This window comes from Brachyistius frenatus, unplaced genomic scaffold (assembly GCF_029030835.1).
Source record: "Brachyistius frenatus isolate BFR_SWC_R1_liver_20210118 unplaced genomic scaffold, ASM2903083v1 Contig_2, whole genome shotgun sequence".
Taxonomy (NCBI): domain Eukaryota; kingdom Metazoa; phylum Chordata; class Actinopteri; family Embiotocidae; genus Brachyistius; species Brachyistius frenatus.
Window position 1 is genome coordinate 4,937,501 of NW_027210601.1, and position 22,078 is coordinate 4,959,578.

Sequence of the window (22,078 nt, forward strand, 5' to 3'; positions counted from 1 at the left end):
CTCACAGCCAACTTACATATCATTTAAGGCACAAGCTAATTAAAGATGAAAGAGATATAATATAGCTGTATCTGTATTCACCCGGTACTGTGGAGGGAGCAGTGTAGCACTCCAGGGTTGATTCGGCTGCTATCGATTTTAATAGATCTCCCCTTTGGGCCCAGTTTACCTCCAAGGCCTCAGGGCCCAATAAATCTTTTAATTGTTTGAGTTCCTCAAGGCAGTGAGAAGTTAACCTGGTCCACACAATGATTTCAAAGAACTTGAAGAGAACTGACTTGAACATATACTCAAATGCTTCTATCATACTCCCGGCGCAAAGCACCATGCAAGTGTCTTCGCTAGTTTCACACCGACACAGTGTCACAACACGCCGTTTAGTGCCCATGATGTTTAAATAGCAATTATGCATGCCGTGCGGCCATCTGAGTGCCTGTGGACATGTTGGTCTTAGATGTGGTCAGACGTCCTTGTTGGTGCATTGATATTCTGAGACAGTGGAACATGATTATGCACAAAAGCCTTTTCTTAAGTCAATGCTGCAGTATTTTACTGTTTTATTGGGGTAAGATAGTAACATGTGCCTACAAAGACAGGTGCACAACATGTGCCCACTTTACTAGTTGCACACACAGGGAGTTGCAGCAGTGCACAAACATGCAAACAATAATAATAATAATAATAAAAAATTGCAACGTGAAATATTGTGTATGTCAGTCTGTGCATGACCAGATCTGTTTCCTCTGGAGAGGAGAGATCTTCCCACTACGAGCCAAATCACAATTATAAAAGCAATCTACTAAGGTGCAAGCACACCTGGCTCCTGAAGGGAATGGAGGATGATACTCTGATTTATGCCCATAATACACCTATGTTGTATTATGGGCCTCAAAAACCACCCCTATGAACTATACACCTTATTTTGCACTCACATTATCTAATAATAAACCAGCTAAACTAGCTGGATTTGGACATGCTTTTGATAAAGTGCTGAAATATAGCCAATGTCTTTCACTGTCCATCATCTGTCAATGATGCAAATTTTTTTGTTGTACAAACCGCTTGCCGGTCAAACAATTGACAGCTCCTGCTTAAAATAGCTCTCTGTTGCTTCAACAAGAATTACAGTTTATTCAGTTTTTAAATATTTAGATTCATTTCTGTATTGTTTCAAATAATTTTTGTCTAGTCACATAATCCTGCATTCAATTCTACAGGTTATGCAACATGATGAAATATTAATGTTGTCTTGTCTCCTCTGTTTTAGTATTTAACATCTGTTCTCTGTGGATATTAATTTCAAAGAACAGGAGAATGAAAACAGATTGCTATGCAGCTGTTATATTTATAGAACTAACAAGGAGCTTTTTCATACTTCTTATTGTTGACATCTGTTCATTTTTAGTTCTAATGCATCTGCTTACTCTCTTTTTTTTCTTCTCCTTATAAAAAACTTTAAAGAAACTTAAAGAGAGTTAGAACGACCTCAGGTGGAGTCAAAACAAGTACATTTTCATTCGTCAGTGTAATTGGTAACCGCACTTAAATCAAAATGGGCTTTGTGTCCCAGGTAGTGATTTGTTTCACAAAATTCAATACAGAACTGTCTGGATGCACAAAAGCAAAGTGCCCACAATGTGACAGGTGGTGAGAATCCTAAAGGAGTGAATTATCTGTTATCTTTTTATTTTCTAGCAGTGTTCTGACGTGAGAGGCAGTGATTACTAGTGTTTTGGTTTTGATTGTTTTTTCAGTGGAATCTTCAACCCCATGGAGGGTTTACGCTGTTATATATGAATGTGACACAGAGGTCATAGCCTCTCACCCAAATCCAATTTATGTAAATCCATCTGTGTTCTCAAGCTCTGCCGTTTTAATGTGATATTATGTGCTGCAATTGCTTTCACTATGAATTAGACAAATTTACTTCGTTAGAAGGAAAACATAACAAAGTTCATTCAACTCTAATAAGTCCCATTCTGCATAATTTCTCATCTGACTTGTCAGCTTAATTTGCTGTTTTTTTTTGTGCTTCTATCCCCCATTATGGAGTCTTAGTTATTAAGTCTTGGACAGAAACTGAGAACAGATTTGACAACTCAAACTTTTTTCCCCTCATTTGTTTTTTTGTGTTAAATGAATAACCCTCAGGAATAGTTGCATTAAAAGAGAAATAACCTGCTTTACATCGCTGCCTTTTCTCTATATGTGACAATCGACGTACATTCATGTTGTCACAGGTTGCTTTGATCTTCATCTGTTCAGTGGCAGTCACCCAGAAACCAAACGTTCGTCACCCAGCTGATGTCAGATACCAATGTGTTAAAAAGGAAAACGAGTTGATGGTTCTGATCAGTACTGATCGCCCACACAACATGTTTTGTTTTTTTCTTTCACACCAGGTGCGTGTCGGGGAGGTTGGTGGGAACACTCTGGGCTTCTACGGTTGCCAGATGAGTCCGGATGGCTCCATGATTTTGGCTCATGCTTTTCATGGATCGCTACATCTCTGGTGCAAGAACCAAGGCAGGGAGGTGAGAGTCGTTGCCGTAGTTACACCTAAGCTTTTAAATCCATTACATGCACTATTTTTGTAGTTTCTTCAGTTAGGTTTATACTCTATCTTTAATTTTCAGAAGATAATTACGACAGTCGTATTTGGAATAAAATTCAGTGTTTGTGCATTTCTACACTGCCGCACTGTGAGAGAGTGATTCTTGTAATTAGTCACACTGAGTCTCCTGTCTGCCACTCAATTTGACTGGCTTAGCCATGTGTCTTTATTGATTGTCCCTGAGGAAGAGTGGAGGTCTGAAATCCCAACCTAGGTTCAGAGATAACTGGGCTTCAATTGAACCTTCTGTTTTGAGGGTAAATTGTAACACAAAACCTAAAGGCGCTGAGAACTATCAGATGTTTCAAAGGAGGCTCACTTCACAGACAGCAACATCTACATTACAAGAAACAGCTCGATGTAGTTGCCAATCATATACAGCACTTCTGGAGCTCACCATTAGAGAGTAGGGATGGTGATCACTGAGAGCGGTTTAGAGAGTTGTACCTATATAAAAATAGTCTTTGGGTCTGAAACGGGAATCCAGCGCAAAAGTGTCTTAAAGTGGCTTCAGAATACCTCTAATTTCAATAGACTCGCATTCAAAAAAACACAAAATTTTCTCATGAAATACAAAGTTGATACATTTTTTCCACAAGTAACTCTGGTATCATGAGCTAAATTTACTCTTTCTGATCAGTGTTCTGGTGGTGCTTCTGAAAATAATACCATAAATAATTAGATATTATGCCTCAAAGAAAGGTATGTTTGGGAGCATGCCTGGTTTGATTGACATACCAGGGTAGCAGCCAGGTTGCTGGTATAGGTGGGTGGGTATAATGCTCGTCCAAATATAAACACATCCAGCTCCAAAAAATTAAGATGGCGACGGCTGAAATGCCAAATTTGAGGCTTCGAAACGGCAGTTCCATGATGTCATGGTGGGTTGCCACTAGCTTTCAACCTGAATGTTGAACTGCTCTCTTTTCAGGGAGAATGGAAACCCGGAGTTGTGATATCAGGTCACTTTGATGCAGTCCAGGATCTGAGCTGGGATCCTGAGGGTGAATTCATCCTCAGTGTGGGATCAGACCAGACCACCAGACTGTTCACTCCATGGAGAACGCAAGACAGCAAACAGGTAAAATAAACTGCATCAGGCACATTAAGTTTAAATAGGAATCAACTTTTTTTTTTGATGATCACACTGCTGTACAAAGCTCTAAATGTTGGAAGTCGATTGAATTTCAAAATTAGTGACATACTTTTAAGAATTCAGTAAAATTACCAAATACAATTTTTTCTGGCTAACCTATATTGATGAAAAACCTAAATAAACAGGGAATTCTTCACATTGAAACAATAATTCTCTAAATCCCATATTGCATTCACTACTATCTTGAATACAAAAAATATTCTGTTAATATAATGAAACAAACCCATCAGACATTCTTTAAAGAAATTAAAAAAAATAAAAAAATAACTGATATCTGTAGTTTTTCTCTTGAAGAAATGAGCTTTTAGTCTACATGAAATGTTATCTCACCACCTTTTCCTTCTTCATAGAGCAATAGATAAAACAGAGGACATTAGCATTGACATTAGCATTCAAGGAATGTTTTGCCATTCAAATTATTTGCTGCTCTATTTCTTCTTGTCTCGCTTACTTAGTATGCTGCTCTTCTTTCAACACAAGCAAGTTGTATTAACCTTATGGGATATAGTCAGTAGATAATATATATTCTGCTTGCTGTGGTTTACTAAAATATGTTCAGGCTCTGTCTCTGATTGAATTTGAGTAGGCTGTAACGAGATAATAAAGAGTTCCTCAGAAGTAATCATATATCCTATGGAAGAAAGGAATTTGGCCGTGGCCTTATAGGATTGATTGATCACCCCTAGCAAGTGCTGCAGGATACCGACATTAAAGTAAAAAGAACTACAGAGATTGTCCACGTAAAATGATCAGAAGCAAGGTAAAACACACCGGTCTGGCTCTCAGTTAGGGAAGAAACATAATCAAGATTCCAGCTTTCATTACATTATTCAAAATGCCAGGTTGGATAATAGCCAATGAAATAACTTTAGCGAAGTTGGTGGTGTTGGTTCACTGAACATCTGATGTGGTGTGCACATTTAAACACTGGATCCCAAAGCCGTTCCAACAGTTTACTTTGGTGGTTCAGGATTAACTAAGACGGGATGGATGCATGATTGGATGTTGTTGTTTTATTTTACAAACATGAAAGTATCAAAAACAAAGACAAAATAAATACATTAAATATCAAATCAAATGTCGGCATTAACAAATCGCTGAATGAGTAAGTAAAAAAGATTAACAATTTTTAACTTGCATAGTTAATACATCCACAAACTTGGTTTTTCCATCCTCTTTAAGGTAACAAACATAGAGGTAGAGCCTCTCTTTGTTCTTGTGTGTTTGGAGGGAAAGATGCTCTGCAGGTCAAAGGGGCGGTTATATAGTTTCCTTGGAGCGCCCAGTAAATTTACGCACCCAGAATATGGCATAGATGTGAGGATGTCAGGTGTAGTAAGGTCTCTTCAACTTGTGATTTAACAGCCACATTTTCACCTCATACCAGTGCCAAATGAAACCTGGTTATCGTCGTGGAGCCCTCCGTCTTCCCCCGAGAGAACACTCTGCATCTTAAGCGGGAGATTTTTCACTTGAGCAGGAGAATCAATGTTGTATTTGGCTGGGATTCAAATGCCTGGATTTAGGGCCAAGACACCGAGTCCCAAAACGTCAGAGATCCATTGAAAAGGCTGGCATCTACCCCCGGCAATCAAATGAACAGATCTGCATCATTTGAACATCTCTCTGTATCTTTCCCCACTGCAGACGACTTGGCACGAAATCTCCCGGCCGCAGATCCACGGATACGACATACAGTGTCTGGCCATTGTCGGACGGTTTCAGTTTGTGTCTGGAGCTGACGAGAAGGTCATCAGAGTGTTTCAGGCACCTCGTAACTTTGTGGAGAACTTCGCCAACATCTCTGGGACCTCAAAAGAAAAGCTTCTGACACCCAATGTAACTGTACACCTGAATTTATATCTAGAAAAATATTAAATGATTGAATTCTGAAGTTATATTAATCCCATGGGTAGAAGTAGACATCTTTAATGTTTGCCCGCTGTCTGACGATCAGATCTTACAAAAACACTCTCTCCTGTAAAAAGTGCAGAGTGGACTGCCTGCTCCACCTAAAAATTCCTACTTTGTTTTTCATGTCTCTCTTCCTTCATTTGTGTGATGCTCGCCAGGACTCTGCCAGCCTTCCAGAAGGAGCCAGCACACCTGCCCTGGGTCTGTCCAACAAGGCTGTATTTCAAGGTAAAATGCTTCCTCAGTGTTTTGGCGCACACATGTATTTTACTCCACACAATAGTTTGAGTGAGCTGTGCCTTATTTAGATGAGAGTTTGTTCAGTATTTTCATTCCTTTTCAGTGATGTGACAGTCAAATGTTTTTGATTTACAGGTGACCTCGTTCAAAAAAAAAGTGAAGAAGAGAAACACTTCAACAGCATATCGGACCAATACCAGGAGTCTTACTTCCACCCGCTCAACCTGACTGGTACTATAAAGATGCACAAACCACACTTTCATGTGTTTTTACACCATATCTTCCCTAAAATCTGGTAAACCTCAAAGGGCATCCCTGTCTCCCTTCACAGCCTGATTCATATTCCTCAGTGTGATCCACCAAGCAGGCTCAGCATATATTTAAGAGTTCCTGTCTGCCTGTCGCTGGCTGTTCTTGTAAGAGACAATGATATGCAGCCAGACGGACAGTTAGCTATTGCTCTACATCTGGAGTCCACAGTGTCTGAGGTCTCCTGGAGGCTGATGGTATAACAGCAGGAAGAAGGGTGGAAGAATGGTAGAGGAGGGACAGGAAGCAGTGATGCAAGAAAAAGCAATACATTATTGTATTATTATAAATTATTAATAAATAAGAAAATGTTGGAGTAAGACAAGGAAACGGCAGGTTCTCATTACAAAGTGAAACCAAAACAGAAAAACCCCTCAAAATATTGGAAATATGAGATCATAAAAACAGGTGTGGGAAGGTAAGTGGTATTTAGGGCAAGGTTTAGAAAGGACATCGAGGAAATAAAACTCAACAAAAATGGGAACAAAAGTGAAACTAATTGTAGGACACGGGCAGATGGGAATTGAAAAGCAGTCAAATGAAGGGAATGTGGCGCAGTGTTTTAAAACCCCTGGGCTAGAGGCTATCGAGGGCTGTCATCAGCATGATTGAAGCCACTCCTTAATCTGCAATGCTAATTAGAAAGCCGGTTTATGTGATTGCAAAGTTTAAGTATCGATGACCCTGGGCTATGTAGGGAGCAGCCAAGTGTGGGGACTGTTGTTAACAATGCATTTTCACTTGTTTGATTGGCTTCCCCGGGCCGGCAGAAAAATGAATAATTAGGCTAAATGGGAAGCGGATGACCAGTAACAAACGCAAGGAGTGTAGCTTTCAATTACATGCAACACAAAGGCAAGCCGGGCTTGTGCAGATCCTGCGGTGTGAGGGAGAGGATTGGCACTCGGCTAGATTTGATCCCCCTCAAAGCCGGCAGCCGTTAAGAATTGGAGATAAAGCTGCAGTTGTTTCAAAATAGCATAATTTTTTGGAGAGAAGCGGCACGTTGTACGGCTGAGGATTTCATGCAAGCTAAACGTAGAAAGAAACTGTATGTGAATGTGAGAAAACATTGTCTGTAGGCGATCATTGTGTTCTCAGTCTAGCATGTAGCTTTCAGCTCAGTATTTCCATCCCTGCTTCTCTTTGTGGTACTTACGGTCCTCCTTTTCCCTTTAACTTCTATGCGTCTCTCTCTTTCACACACACTCGCTCACGCTCGCTCACACTCGCTCACGCTCACGCTCGCTCTCTCACACACACACACACACACACACACACACACACACACACACACACACACACACACACACACACACACACACACACACACACACACACACACACACACACACACACAGTGTGCTATCCGTCACACGTTGCATTAACAGTACGGGGATTTAAAAGAGGAAAATTATAATAGTCACTTGGGTGTAATCCTCGTTTAGTAAATTGGGAGCTGATTGTATTTGAATTTTAAAACAGCTCAGTTTTCAGGGCCACTCAGTGCAAATGACAGTTATGTAAAGAATTTAAAGTCTGTGCTTAACTCTTTGTTGTGTGTGTGTGTGTGTGTGTGTGTGTGTGTGTGTGTGTGTGTGTGTGTGTGTGTGTGTGTGTGTGTGTGTGTGTGTGTGTGTGTGTGTGTGTGCGCGCGCGCGTGCACGTGCACAGAGCCGCCGCCAGAGGATCATCTTCTCCAGAACACACTGTGGCCTGAGGTTCAGAAACTGTGAGCATCTGAATGTCCCATTTGTCTGTAGTTTCAGTTACCTGGTCTCAGAGACAGACTCCAATGTTAAGGGAGATGCTCTGAGATACATGATCATATATCAGTTTCATATTCCTCCTCTCTCTATAAATACATCAAGAGTTTCTATCTAGAAATGTAGTTTCATTAAGAGCAATGAAGCTGTTACATTTCTAGATGCAATTGTGTTTGTTTGGTTTTTGCCCAAAGGGTTTAGTGGAACTGAAAATGATGGACTTCCCAAAGTCCTCTGTTGTTGCCCCCCCCCCCCCTCTTATTCATCAGCCAATCAGAATCCAGCTTCCTCCCATCCCACGAGCCTCTTCTCCAAGCTGAATATATTGCCTCCATTTGTAGCCAATGTTAAATCCATTTACCGGTCAATCTGCCGTAAACATGACGTATGGCACCGCCATTTATTCGAGGTGTGGACATTGTGCGCATAGAAAAGCATTTTTCTGCCTCCCTTTGGCTTCATCCCTTGAATCATTTAGTGCATAATAAAAACATTAAAATGAGTAAGTGGGCAAATTATTGTTGTGGCATAAATAATACTCTCACCATTGTGGCCAAATTGCTGCGGCGCTTGAAAGCTTCCTGGTAGGGGAGGAATTTCTTTCCACTGCGCTGCGGGCTGCGATTTGAGTTTGTTGACATTTTAAAACAACCAGGTGATGGCGAGCTAAAAGCAATTAGGCTGAGAGCGATTAGCTAGAGCATCATCATTGTTCATCTCTGTCAGCAGACGGAGTCGTCATCACAGATCAGTATTTTAATTTCACACGCTGTCTAATTATTTACCAGCCAGCAATCGGTGATGGCTCTGGCCTGGAAGCTTGTCGGAGTGACGCTCTGGAATAGCGGAACACTTAATTTACTGTCAGACTGGGAGCTGTTGTTCACCTCTCCTCCCCTCACCTGTCTCTCTTTAAGATCCTCTCTGTTCTTCCTTATATTCAGCGTGGCTCTTCATGATTAATCTCTGCACGACTGTCCTTCTTTGTCTCCAGGTACGGCCACGGCTTTGAGATGTTCTGCCTCGCATCTGACAGCACCAGGACGCTGGTGGCATCCGCATGCAAGGTCAGTCTGATGAAACCCAGGCCGGAGACTGTGTCACAGTCAGGACTACCTGGCCCTCCTGTGCAAAAGGGTATTAGATCAGAGGAGATAGTGTCATGACGTACACACACACACACATACATCTTCACACCATAACGCACACCAGGCAGTGTTGGACTGTGCTGTCAGGCAGGTATTGGTAGTACCTCCCTTGTCTCGACCTTGGTCACAGGTGTGTGTGTGTGTGTGTGTGTGTGTGTGTGTGTGTGTGTGTGTGTGTGTGTGTGCGTGTGTGCGCGCGTGCGCGTGTGTGTGTGTGTGTGTGTGTTTTCTGATTTCCTGTGACGCACAGTCAGTCTGCATCACTTTCACTCTCTTCCCAGCTGTCCTTCCTATTTTCCTCTTGTCAGCCCCTCTTTGCTTTATTAGTTTCTCTGCTCACTATCATGCTCCCGTTTATTTCCTGCTGTGGCAGTTCTCATGCCTCATATGTTGCTACGTGCTTTATCCACCTCTTCCATCTTTTACTTTAATGCAACACAAACCTCAGCAAGCAAGTAAAAAGCCTTATATATATATATATATATATATATATATATTTTTTTTTTAAAACAGAAGTTACAAAGCGCTCTAGGGGACAAAGACAAAGCAGAGAAGATCGTATCAACAGTGAAACAAGGAGAAATAAGAGTCTAACCCGCAGAGAAAACATACAGGTTTTAAGATGCTTCTTAAAGCTTTTGTCTCTGAACATGAATGATCCGCTCTCTCTTTCCAGGCTTCTAAAGCAGAGCACGCAGCAGTGCTGCTGTGGAGTGCAACCACGTGGCGTCAGTTGCAGACTCTGCCGTGTCACACCCTCACCATTACCCAGATGGCCTTCTCACCTGACGCACAGCTCCTTTTGGCTGTTTCCCGAGATCGCACCTGGTCTTTATGGAGAAACCTGCTCACACCTGAGAGTGCAGGTGAGAAAGGAGGTGGAAAGGTTTCAAATAAACCTTAAAGGACTTCTATTAATATTATTATTATTATTTCAGTTTTCAGATTTGTTTATAAATGCAGTGTGGCCTAGGATGAGAAAGTAGTTCTTTATAGTGGTTTACAAATGAAGGCAGTTGTATTAAAAGTCTGTTTGAGTGAAACTCAAGAAAAAAAAGACAATCCTGGAGACTCTCTGGCAGACGACATCAGCTCCCTTAATTCAAATTAATTAAAAATAAAGTAAACCCACTGAGCAGATTTGTTCAGAACTGAATTCCAAGTCAAGCTGGCCTTATTGGAAGGATTCCCCTAATTAATACCGTAAACAGCCAAAGAAGTGATGCGCCGTCTGAAAGTAGTCCAAAAAGGAGCTAATAAAGGAAAGATGATTTATGTGTTTAATTTGAAATTCAAACACATTTTCTCTGCATATTTCTGTAAAATTACCACAACTTACTAACAGTCCTCCTTCAGGAAAGTTATTAATGCAGGGTAGGAGGTGCAGCGATGATTTTAAATGGGGCTTTCAAATGGACACTAAATATGTCGAACACAAAAAATGCCTGCCTGCATATTTAATGCAGCTTCTGTTGGATTGCGATAGCTTGTCAAATCTATGCTTGTATGCATCATGTTGAGATCAGGACAAAAAGAAAACTATCCAAAACTTTTCTGGCTGTGTATCAGTTAAATATATACAGACATAACCCCAGGTATGGGGGCCTCACATGGGCTTGAGATTTGATTTCAGGCTCACATACCCAGCTATAGACAGCCTGTAACAGTACAGCCAATACACATTTATCTGACATGTTGGTTCTATGAATCTAAAAGTCTCTGTTGTAACTCTGTCAGTTATTTTGTCCAGTTTGTTTGACCTTTCTTTCAAACACTTGCAGTTGCATTGTCTTTCCTTTCAGCTATTTATTTTTTAAATATGTTTTCATTCATTTAAATATGTAATAAATGTGTTCTTGATTCAGCATTGGTTAAGGGCTTCACAAAACTACATTTACTTTTTAAAGATCACATACAGTTCTGTACAAAAGTCTCAGGAACTGCAATGGTTTTGGTTCTTATCAATCACACCGCACCATCAGGAAGGCGTATGATTGGTCCCAAAGTATTTTGCAGCACGACCCTTAACTTAGTGCCAGTCATAAAAAAAAAACCTGTATTAAGTAAGAGGAAGAAGGAGGAGTCCTATCGATGAGTCAGCCTGAGATCACATAAAGAAACAGAAGTAACTGACAGACGATTAAATCCACAGATTAACTGTAGATCACAACCTACCTGTACCTCAGAGACTTGCTAATGTGCTAATTTAAAGGCAAAGGAGGTTACTCCAAATATTGAACTGATTCTGTTTCTTTTTCTGTCCTGTAATTATTTTCATAATATCTGAAAACACTCTTGCTTAACTTTTAGTGTTTAAAACTACTACAAAGTAATGTATCATTTTTGTTCCAGAGTAACATCACAGACTAAATGTATATATATATTTTTTTATTTTTATTTAACCATGCGGCAGATTTAGGTTTAATAATTGTGTCTGATTGGGTATTCCTGCTCTCAACATGTGTTATTAACAGTGTGATAACTTGAGAGCTACTCTAAAAGATTTCTCTTACACTTTTCCTTTAAGCAGGCGTAAGTTGTTTCTCAAGTATAGTTTGATAAATATGGATCCAGATCAGGTCCTGGCCAAATGTTACCGCTCCCCATCAAAACACTCTTTCTTCATCACTGCTATTATATAAAAACAACTCTAAACCTTTTAGGGCAATATAATTAAAATCAAAAATGGAACAGAAAAAGTAGCACTGATACCGGATCCGTACTTTTGTTGGCTAATGTCCTGTCGCAGGACATGATCTGTTCCTGGAGAGTCTGTTTTATGAGAGATTTTCAGCACGCTGACTCATACAGGGTACATTCAAGCCCAAAGGATTACCTCCCATCTGCACCTGGTAAAGCATCTCGTGTTTCTTTTCGGCGGTTCAGGGTGGTCCTTATGGGCGTCGACAGCCGATAACCAGTCCTGCACTCTGCTGTTCGCCTGAACGCCGGGCTGTGTAGAGGCAGGGTGTGTTTGAGAGAGGAGGGGAGGAAGCGGTGGGTTTCTTGGTGGGGGACGCGGTCCCGTCTGTTCTGGTTGGCTGCTGAATCACTCAAGGTGATTGTGAAGAACACACAAACACGCACACACAGTCTCACTGGCTTGACCAGGGAAGGTTAAACGAAGTCAGAGCTGATCAAACAAACTGACTCCCTCTGTCTAAACATCTTCTGCCTCTGACCTGTTTTGTCTCAGCATGTCCCCCCCCCTTTCATTTCCACATCCACCTCCCTTGCAGGTCAAGTAGCCAGACATCTTCATTCAGGAGACAATTACCTTTCCCTCCTCTTTTTTTTGGGTGCTTTTTATCGGGATTTTTTTAATCTAATGTGCTGCTCATTTATCTTATTTATGTTTTTTTTTTATAGTTTGCTCTGAACTAAACTTGCTGTGTATACTGGCTGGCTGGTGTGTGTGTGTGTGTGTGTGTGTGTGTGTGTGTGTGTGTGTGTGTGTGTGTGTGTGTGTGTGTGTATGAGAGAGAGAGAGAGAGAGAGTGTGTGTGTGTGTGAGTGAGTGAGTGTGTGTGTGTGTGTGTGTGTGTGTGTGTGTGTGTGTGTGTGTGTGTGTGTGTGTGTGTGTGAGAGAGAGAGAGAGAGAGAGAGAGAGTGTGTGAGAGAGAGTGTGTGTGTGTGAGAGAGTGTGTCTGTCTCTCGCGTGCACAGACAGGCATACAAACAAGCTCTCTGTGGAAAACCAATCTGGGGTCTGAAATGACTTAGGCCAGGGAAATAAACAGCAGCAGGTCATAAACCAAAACTGACTGAAATGGAGGGCTGGAATGAGGTTCTCTGTCTTGTTGGGTTGTTTATTTGTCGTTCGGGAGAGGCTTTGTCGCTGCACAGCGGTGATGCAGGGATCGAGACATGCTGATGTCATGCTGCATTAATCATAACACAAAGTTTTGCTACCAGCTCATCCTCTGTTGAAGAGATGTTGTTGCCTAGATGAAATGTGTCAAAATATATGTATGTATCAAGGTTCATAATAGTCTCCTGTTTGAATTCATTTTTATTTAACCTCTGTTCTTGTTTGTTGTTTCAATGCAGAGCCCCTGTTCTCACTGCACGCACACACGGGGAAGGGCACAGCCATACACAGTCGAATTATTTGGTCATGTGACTGGAGCCCTGACAGCAAATACTTTGTAACATCCAGTCGGGACAAGAAGGTCAGTTTCAAATGTTTGCCGGATTCTAAAAATTACCCCAAAAAATATTTTACTTGGTTTTGACGGTACTTAAGTGGTAAAACAAGATGTTGCACATTGAGTAGTGAGCGTTTTTGCCCATACAAGTTGTTGTCTTTTTGTGTGTGTGCGTGTGTGTGTGTGTGTGTGTGTGTGTGTGTGTGTGTGTGTGTGTGTGTGTGTGTGTGTGTGTGTGTGTGTGTGTGTGTGTGTGTGTGTGTGTGTGTGTGCGCTTCTCTCCAGGTGATAGTGTGGGGCCCCTGCAGATTGGAGTGCTCTGGAGACGCTGAGCTTCCTGCTGAGATTAAACCGTGTTCTTCCATCTTGGATGTGGGTGATTCTGCTACCGCTGTAGCTTTCTGCCCTGTACTCTGCTCTGATAACAGGTACTCACTCAGACACACACAGACCTACACACTCAATCATATTTCACCCAACTTTATATACAGCTGTCACAATATTGAATTGCAGGATTGGTGTGGTGGTTGTCTGCACTGCTACAGTCATTTGAAGCTGGACTATGAACTGTTTTTTTCCCCACTTAAACTGATCGTCCGTCATCCAAACACTTACATGTGATTGGCTGTTCTTGTCTTTGTCATCTAATATGAAAGTGTCGTGTAAAACCAAACTGCTTGATAGGCCAAGGAAGAAAATGTAAACACTGGGGGTGAAATGGAATTTAATTTAATTTAATGTGTCTAAAATTTGTTTTAAAGTGTGACAACATTGACTCAAGACAACGAGGTCAATGTAATTCAATTTGGTTCAATTTTGTGTTATTTTTTCAGATGTCATTTTAAGATTAGAGCAAAGGGAATAAAAGTCTGCTCTACGGTCATAGTACATATGTGTGTGTGTGTACCTTCCACAGCTACCTGCTTGCAGTTGGCCTGGAGTGTGGCAGGATCCTGCTGTACAGGTGGAGCTCTGACCAGGAGCCTGCTGGAGGACATGACTGGAGCCGCTGTGGAGAAACAGACACCTCGTATCCTTACAACACACACAGTTCATCTGAAGACATGGAACTTTGAAAGGCCTCCAGCAGCCAATACATGTCCTGTACAGTTAATCACAGTAAAACAAATAGCATGGCTTCAGTTTGATGGCTGTTGAGAGGCAGAAGCTTTCTGATGTATGTCATGGAGATAAAGACAGATGGCTGATGGGGATGAATGACTGCTTCCTTTGAACTGGGCAGCAGTTCGGGCAGAAGCCATTAAATGCTCCTTTTTGTGTGTTTCTGTGAGTTTTGTATCCCACAATGTGACTCAGTGTCTGGAGAGCTCAGGAAGTCAGTTGTAGACAGATATCTTATATTGTGTCTTTGTATTAGAAAGCTTCTGCTCTTCAGGCAGTCTTTGGTGCTACTCACAACCACATTTTGTCAATTCAACAACTTTTAAAATCAAATCACATCAGCTGTTCTGTGGCTCATTACCAATTTTTTTTTTTTTTTTTTATTTTTTTTTAACATTTTTCACTTTAAGGGTGAGTGTATCAATTAGGTGATCAATTGAGAGAAGTTTGCATTTGAGAAGGAGAGACTTTTACAGTTGCAAGTGTGTCAGGTCTTTGTCTAGATTTAGTCACGACCGCTTATTTTGTCATCCAGAGTCGTTGTTTCCCTTCATCACACGTCCTTTCACAGACAAAGCCACGCTTTGGCAGTGAAGAGGCTCCGCTGGAGGCCCAGGGCGGGCCGGGCAGGTCGAGAGAAGGATGGAGAGACTGACAGAGAGAGTGAAATCGAGAAGGAGAGCTCCTGGGTCCAGCTTGCCAGCGCCAGCGTCGACCACTCTGTCAAAATCTTCAACATCAACAAACAGGCTCTCGAGCACCACCAACACTGACACTATTATGTCTCTCACACGCAGAGAGATACTTGGACTGAGGGCCACAGGCCTGACTGGGGCACCAAGGCCACAGCTGCTTGCTGGCAAGCCATTCAGTCCCTCTGACAGCCAGTTAAGTCATAGGTCAGTCACAGGACAAACCCACAGCACACATGCCTTCCAGTCTGTCTGCACACAGCTGAACGGATTTGATGGGTGGAAGCAAGATGGTAAAAACACCACGACCTTAGGGTGGTATTTCACTGCGACACTTCAAAGTGTTTTCTATTCAAAGAAGAAGACTCTGCTGGATATCTATACAGGCCGCATATATCTACAGGTTAAACATTTATATGGTGAACTGTATTCAGAATGTAATAAATCAGAGAAGTGATCATGACCATTGTCTTGTCTCTGGTTGTTCAGGGGTGTCGAGCTTGTGTGGTATATTGTTGCTTTTGTGACCAATCTATTAAATGTTTTTTTTAAAATTCAGTTTGACTGTTTGTTGGTCTTTGAATTAAATTAAGAATAACTAACATAAAAGAGGGTGTAGGATTACAAAGGTGTGTGAGTAGGGCAGGTGTGCCCATGTAGCAATCACTCAAACAGGGCTTTTACCCGGGAGACTGGTGTTTGAGTCGGCGAGAAAGCAAAACTCAATGGGAATTTCTTTTAAAATAATACAAGATATTTACATAAATTCACATATTTAACACAAATAACGTATGTGAAGTAACTTGCGGGATATGCGTGACATTACTTAAAGATCTTGTAAAGTAGAAATGAAAATGAGTTTTAAGTTCATCACACCGCAGAAGAATGGGTTGTTTACTACCCATCTAAATTTGAATGAAAAAAAACACAGACACGTTTGTTAAATTAGGCTTTGAAATCGTGAGAAAATCAACAGTCTTCTCCCATGTTGTACTTTAACAAACTCCTCCTTCAGATTTTCAGTGGACTAACGGGTGTATTACACATTTTAACGTGATACCAGGTTGATTATTTTAACCTATTAGTTACAGACCTGAGTACATTACAGATAACCATTTTACGAATAATGTTGCTGTTTTGTCGTTTTAATGTATTTTTCGCCTGTATAGGCAGTCATGAATTGTGCAATTGAATGCCTTGAACATGAAGTCTGCTTTTTTAATTTTTTTTAATTATTATATTAATTTGCCAGACAGTGTAGGTCTGAAATACAACTTGAAATAGATTACCCATCATATCGTTATCAAATTTAATAAAAAATGGTAAATAAATGGGAAAAGCTGCAACACAAAGTACTCACCTGCCATCAGGAGCAATACAGGGTTCAGCGTCTTGCCCAAAGATGCTTCGGCATGTGGACAGGAGGAACCCCAACCTTCAGATTAGTTGCAACACGCTCTACCATGTGAGCAGCCACCTGTGAAAAGAAACAGAATGGAAAACTAAAACAAGTCAAATACGCTGTACTTTTAGCTCTGCAGCAGTGCTTCTCAAACCTTTTTTGCCACTTAAAGGAAACTAATGTCTAATGTTCTTCCAGCTTTTCTAAGCTGTTAATTATCTGTTGTCTATAATGTCAAGTATATCTAAATTCTTGATGAGAAATAAAACAGGCAAAAAAATGGGTATACAGTACAGTAATAAACCCTGCTGTAATTTGTGACCACTAGGGGTCAGCAAAGTAAGTTTTAATTACAACTCTAAATGAAAATGATATGGTGAGCATGTTAATAATTACCTATTTAGAAATTAACCAGACGTGGTGCAACATTGCATTATTTTGGAGTCATGTCTCTGGGCTTATATTCACTCTACTTTTAGCTCTGTTTTGTCCTCCAACTGGCGTGTAAATCCTGCTCTACAGTATTTAAAATTCTCTATTATGGTCACCCGCAAGTTACTAACTTTCTCTGTATGACATTTTATGCAGGGCAGGGAGAGTGCGGTAGGTTTAGAGAGTTTTCACAAAGCAGCCTGCTGTTGCTGGAAGCGACAGTGATGAGAATCGAAACATTAAAGTTAAAGCTCCTAAAATCAAACGATGAATTGCTAAAATGCTGAAAAATGGACGTTAATTCTCTGTGGGTCTGTCATTGAGTGACATTTTTCATACACAAAGTCATTTGATCCATTGTTGATATAAAAATATTGATTCCGACAGGTTTAAACAGAGGATCTTAAACATCACAGCAGATTAGGGTAAATCAGTACAGAGTTGTTATTGAATGCTGCAGATTTCGATCTGTGCTTTTGGAGACTGAGTAGGGATCTTAACAGAATTGTCAAGGACAGAAGTCCATGTCTTGGATTTACTGTGAGCTCAGCCGGGTGTGCTATCATTATATGTCAGCCATAAATATATCTGCAGGAGATTGTAACTACTGGCCATAACTCTCTCTCTAATCACCTATCCCGGTATGTGTGGAGGCATTATTCAACCAGGGCCACACGTGCTCCTGCAGGAAATGGCTGTTTTTCAAACAGTGAAATGAGGTTTTGGGACAATACTGCTATATATCAAGGGATTTCCACATCATATATAACATGATGTAATTACTGAATCATTATCAGTGATGTTCCAATTTAAACATGAAAGATCATCTTGGTAGGGATTTTCATCACATTCGTGCGAGGAGCTCTCTCAGCTCTTCACTCTGACTTGCATACTAATACATAAGGCATATGCTCCTTTCTCAAATGTCCTCTTCAATATGCCCTTGACCACTCATCTTGATGAGGTTGGATTGCCATAATGTGGTGCTGAGGAGGGATTAGGAGTCACATCTACAAAATCCTTCAATGCTATAGATTAATGGGAAACATGGTGACCAGTGGCACAGGAAATTACCACTAAAAAAGGCAGCTGAGACCTTGGGAACACTGCTTTAGAAAGTTATTGAACGAGGGAATATTTGGAATGATTATATTATTATGCTTTCGTGCCCGTCTTGGTTCTACCAGGTGAAGTCACGGATTTGAATGAAAAATAAAAGCCCCTTTTTACACCAATGCGATGATGACATTTCAGCCTTTGTGAGATGGACAAAGTGTGACAAAAGATGTTTTTAGGAAAAATATATCAGTTTTGTGTTTATTGTGCTGTGTGTATGTGTGCACTGTTGCCTAACTCTGTGGATGACTCATACCTCTTTGTGAGGTATTGATGTGTTGTCGCTGTGAATGTATTTTACTGCCTCAAAATGTACAGTATTCATGGAGTTGTGAAAAACAAAAACAACTCCCTTTTGACTTCTTGGTAGATAACATATATGTCAGTTAAATGTCTCAATGAAAGCCCTCACCTGTATATAAGAAGCAGAAGTATTCCACTTTAACATGTATAGGAGTCTACAGCCCGACAAGAGCTTTGTGAGGCTCTGCTTACAGGGGCTTGGAAATCATGTTTCCAAGGTATATTGTTCCAAGGTCCTATGTTCCTGAAGTCCAATGTTCCCAAAGTCCGTTGTTCCGAGGTCCTATGTTCCCAAGGTATAATGTTCTCAAAGTCCTATGTTACCAAAGTCCTGTTTTCCCAGGATCCTAGGTTCCCAAAGTCCTATGTGAGGGTCCCATGTTCCAAGGATTCTATATATTCCAAGGTCTTATGTTCCCAAAGTCCTATGTTCCAAAACTCCTATATTACAAGGTCTTGTGTTCCCAGTGTCTTATGTTCCCAAGGTTCTATGTTCCCGGAGTTCTATTTTTCCAAGGGTCTTACATTCCCAAAGTCTTATGTTCCTGGGTCTAGGTTTCCCTGTTGTATGTACCACATCAGGGGTACTTGAAAAAGATGACCTCTAGCTCTATTCTTTTAAATGATATGGTGTACTGTGGGTTAGGGTTAAGTGACTCAGTCACCATGCCATCACGCAGATGGTAAGCAGGTGTAGTTTATTGTCCTCCTCAGTTATTAGTAGGGTACATAATACCAATTAGGCCGGGGCTGTTGGGAGTGTCATAAACCAAAGGGCTAGACAAATTTAATATTTGAACAGACGATGATGTCAGACAGAATAGTTGTTGAGAAATGTCTCTCAAAGCCATAAATGTCACATGGTGACACTAAATGAAAAGACAGGAGATTACCAAAGAGATTAGGTGAAGACCATAAATGTCTGTTCAGAATCTATGTGTGTGTATGTGTATCTGTGTTTGTCCATCTCAATCTGCAGAGCACTGCTAGTTAAAATATTTGCATGAATTGGTTAAATTGGATAAAGTAGTGGCTTGTTTACTTGCCATTCTGGTCTCCAACGAAACCCTCATCCCTCCAATGGAGCCATCAAATATGAAGGAGGATACATAGACGCTTCACTTCCACTGACACCCAGGTCAACTTAATCAACCCGCCTTCCATTTGCACAGCACGATCCCGCGGAGCTGAGAGAGAAGGTCAGGCAGCATTTACACAAACTGGAGCGTTTCTTCCTGTGGAAACTGCTCTGCAAAATCTGTGTACATCTTTGAATCAGTAAGCAGCAGCGAAGGCATCATACTGGATTATGAAGCAGAAGTTGACTTAATGTCCTGCTGACTTGTGGGAGCGACAATAAAAGTCAATTACACGTTTATCAGTTGTAATGTAAAGTTGTTTGAAATATCTGAAACTTAAAGGAACTGTTCATCATTTTGGAAAATATCCAGAATTGCTTTAATATAGACATAAGATGACCAATACTACTGCGACATCTGGATGCTAATTAGTTTTGAGAGGCAGCTGACTTAGCTTAGCATTACGACTGGGAGAAGAGGGAGACGGCACACGGCACACTTTCACATACTAGAACCTCTAAAGTTCACTAATTCACACTGCATTGCTCTTAAAATGATCAATACCAAAATATACTAATTAGGTTTTTCTAAATGACCTATTGTGTTGTCTTTGTCTGAAGTTTCTGCATCAAACCAAACAGAATTGAAAGACCTGATGTTTCACAGTAAGCATCACATGTTGAGATAAGCGACATGTCTTCACAGAACCAGTTATACGCCATAACTGTGAATATTAAACAGAGCTGCTGACATAGGGAGCATTTATTTAGAAGGTAGACACCAACACCACAAGTTATTTTTTATCAATCATTTACTGTATAACTGATATATAAAGTATTACTAAGTTACTAGTTACAATGTATAAAGCCTTTATAAAGGGTGAAAGGGACCACCTGGATAAAATAAAACAAAACAGTATATGTTTGCATGTGCTTTTTAATGCACTTGTGCGAATTGGTCATCTAACCTTGGTTATTTCGTTCTATAAACAGTAAAATCCAGAACATCTTGAAATACTTCATACTCATTTCTTCAACCCGGTATCATGCCCAAGCATGTAATACACAAATCAGTCCACTACAGGATAATGTGCAGGTGTCATCTTTTGCCTCATCAATGCAAGTGTGAAAAGTAGAGTTCCTTACAGTTACGCACCAAAAACCACGAGGTTAGAGTTATGAAAAGATTTGATTTTTATAAATAATTTTACATTACATAAGTAACTCAGTTAAATGAATCCATTTGAACTTTTGCCTTCTCACAGACTTGACACGTGACACGGAGACGGTGTACTCTAGTCGACCGACAGCAGTATAACAGCCTTTTCTTTTTTTTTGTTAGCATGATTTAGGTAAAGAGGATGTCTTCATATGTAATGTCTTGTTGGATGTCCATTTCTCTTCCAAATTTAGCCCAAATAAAGTCAAGAGCACCTTCTTTTACTTACAGCCAGATGACAGTACAGGTTCTGGTCGCCCACTGTCCCAAACAGATGCTTCTCCACGAGGAACAGTTTGCAACTGTGTCTAGCATCCACATACTAAATATTTGAAAGTAAAGACACAGAAAAGACTTTGACAACCAGCCACTTGTGCTTACACAAACAACACAAATGAAGAACACATAGACACAAATGCAAACACAGTGACACTATCAGGAACACACTCGTCCCCTTCATCCTGTGTGCCACTGGGTTCCTTCTAACAGTTCAATTATTTATCGACTTCAACATACAAGACTTTCCATTACAAATTCATTCTTCCTCTGTGCCGCCTTTCTGTATGAGGGCTGCAGACAGCTCACTCACTGTGTGGGCCAATTAAGATTCAACTGGCAACTATTGTTGACTGACAGTGTATCACATAGCTTCAATTCCCTCCATTTTAAATGTTCTGCCTTTGGACTGAGACGGTGCTTTCGACAGTTTACCAAACAAAGCACTACTAAGGTCACAAAGGAGTGTGTGTGTGTGTGTGCGTGTGTGTGTGTGTGTGTGTGTGTGTGTTTGTGTGTTTTGGTCTTGCCTTACCTGGAACATATACAGTGAATTTATTTGCTGTATCAGATGTTACTTTAACTGTGGATGTCGTCATAGCAGCATTATTGTTTTTCAGACTAACAGACAGAAATTCTAAGCAAGTGTAAAGATGATTTTGCTCTATTGTCCTGATAATGTGCATGCTGCATGTTGTCGTGGCTTCCTGGAGCACAAGAAGAACAGAGCTGTTCATGGTTTTAGTAACACCAAAGCATTTTCTGAAAAGGAATCTCAAATTTCTTCAGTAAAAAAAAAAGGCATATTGCAAATCTTTAATTTGACATCACAGTTCTTAATATTTTTGTGTCTCTTTGTACGGTTTGTTTCTCAGTAGTAGCTCCCAGAGGTACTCATAGTCACTTCGATGTTCCCTCAAATCGCTGCGCTGCTCTGTTTTTGCCCAATACGTGTTATTCACTTATTATTTACATACAGTTTTTGAAACGTCAGGGAAAGTGTCTTACTGTGAACAATACGATTACTTATACAGCTTAGGTATTAGCTTGGCTGTGGTAAATAACCATTGCTAAGCTGTATAACAGCACAGTAAATGAACGCATTGCAAATCAAATGCAACCTGACATTCATGATTCTGTCTT

At 40.7% G+C, this 22,078-nt stretch overlaps 1 protein-coding gene across 1 annotated transcript in view; it reads left to right on the top strand.

The window, feature by feature from the left end:
• The window catches only part of elp2 (elongator acetyltransferase complex subunit 2), a 28,410-nt gene extending 12,743 nt beyond the window's left edge, over positions 1-15,667 (top strand). The window contains exons 11-22 of the mRNA XM_069695176.1: positions 2,403-2,534; positions 3,546-3,695; positions 5,418-5,609; positions 5,843-5,912; positions 6,060-6,155; positions 7,908-7,965; positions 8,994-9,066; positions 9,824-10,013; positions 13,198-13,319; positions 13,581-13,723; positions 14,212-14,325; positions 14,989-15,667. Of these exons, the coding sequence (XP_069551277.1) occupies positions 2,403-2,534; positions 3,546-3,695; positions 5,418-5,609; positions 5,843-5,912; positions 6,060-6,155; positions 7,908-7,965; positions 8,994-9,066; positions 9,824-10,013; positions 13,198-13,319; positions 13,581-13,723; positions 14,212-14,325; positions 14,989-15,190 (1,542 nt within the window). The 3' untranslated portion in view covers positions 15,191-15,667. The remainder of the gene's footprint in view (positions 1-2,402; positions 2,535-3,545; positions 3,696-5,417; positions 5,610-5,842; positions 5,913-6,059; positions 6,156-7,907; positions 7,966-8,993; positions 9,067-9,823; positions 10,014-13,197; positions 13,320-13,580; positions 13,724-14,211; positions 14,326-14,988) is intronic.
• The last annotated feature ends 6,411 nt before the right edge of the window (positions 15,668-22,078 follow it).